Here is a 910-nt window from a genome sequence, read left to right as displayed (position 1 = left end):
CCGTGACAGAAGGATCCAGCCATTATGGGCCCAGCGGACTCAAGGACCGTCTCACAGGAGGAATTGCTCGCCCAGCTCTGGAATTAGTGTCGGAGCATTATCCAGGCGGCAGATCCACATCGGAGACACATACAGGTCGTATTTTTTGATACCTTCCTGTCTTCAACCACCTGTTCTATGAGCTTTCTGGACATTGCAAAACTAATTCGAATTGTAACTGTGTTGAGGGCAAGCTCTAGCTTTGAACTGTTTGGTTTAGGCTGTCCGGGAAAGGAGGATGTGGCAACCTCCCTGGGAGCCCTTGCTGCCTATTTCTTTTTTCATAGGCAGATAGCCTCCCCGCCGTCGCTTGCAGCTCTCTCGTTGGACCCTCCATTGCGGGGGAAACGTTTCACACGCCCTCAGCACCTCACCACATCTCCACTCGCCTCTGCGGCACCTGCTGAGTCAGCGGACCAAGGACCGGCAGCTCAAAATCACACAGCTGCTCTCCTGTCCGGCCGGCTGGTGGAACCTCAGCCTGATACGCTGGCCCCGGCATCGTTAAAGAAGCGACGCTTGCGCCGCCGGCGTGCCTCACCGCAGTCAGACTCTAAAACTTTCCAACAGCCGGCTGTGGTGAGTCATATGGACAATTCATCTTCACTCACCTCATCTGTTTGTTCACTGGACTGTGTGAAAGCTAACCTCGTAGCACAGCCAGCTGCCCAGCCCGTAGCCGTAGCACAGCCAGCTGCCCAGCCTGTAGCCGTAGCACAGCCAGCTGCCCAGCTTGTAGCCGTAACACAGCCAGTCACCCAGCTAGTAATTCAGTCTTCAGTCCAGTCAGCCTCTCGTCTCCATCCTCAGTTGGAGGCTGATATGCCTGCTGGACCTACCCTGCCATTATGTCACCCGCCTGTTGTTTCTA

General features: G+C 55.3%; 1 protein-coding gene across 1 annotated transcript in view; it reads left to right on the top strand.

Annotated features, from left to right (window-relative positions):
- The first annotated feature begins 177 nt into the window (after positions 1-177).
- Positions 178-910, top strand: part of LOC102211579 (uncharacterized) — a 1,043-nt gene continuing 310 nt past the window's right edge. The window contains exons 1-2 of the mRNA XM_005755010.1: positions 178-760; positions 818-903. Coding sequence (XP_005755067.1) covers positions 178-760; positions 818-903 — 669 coding nt within the window. The remainder of the gene's footprint in view (positions 761-817; positions 904-910) is intronic.

This window comes from Pundamilia nyererei, unplaced genomic scaffold, assembly GCF_000239375.1.
Source record: "Pundamilia nyererei isolate P.nyererei 1_Seehausen unplaced genomic scaffold, PunNye1.0 scaffold00829, whole genome shotgun sequence".
NCBI classification, from domain to species: Eukaryota; Metazoa; Chordata; class Actinopteri; order Cichliformes; family Cichlidae; genus Pundamilia; species Pundamilia nyererei.
The sequence above is the reverse complement of the archived record's forward strand: the minus strand, read 5'-3'. Positions and strand labels throughout refer to the sequence as shown.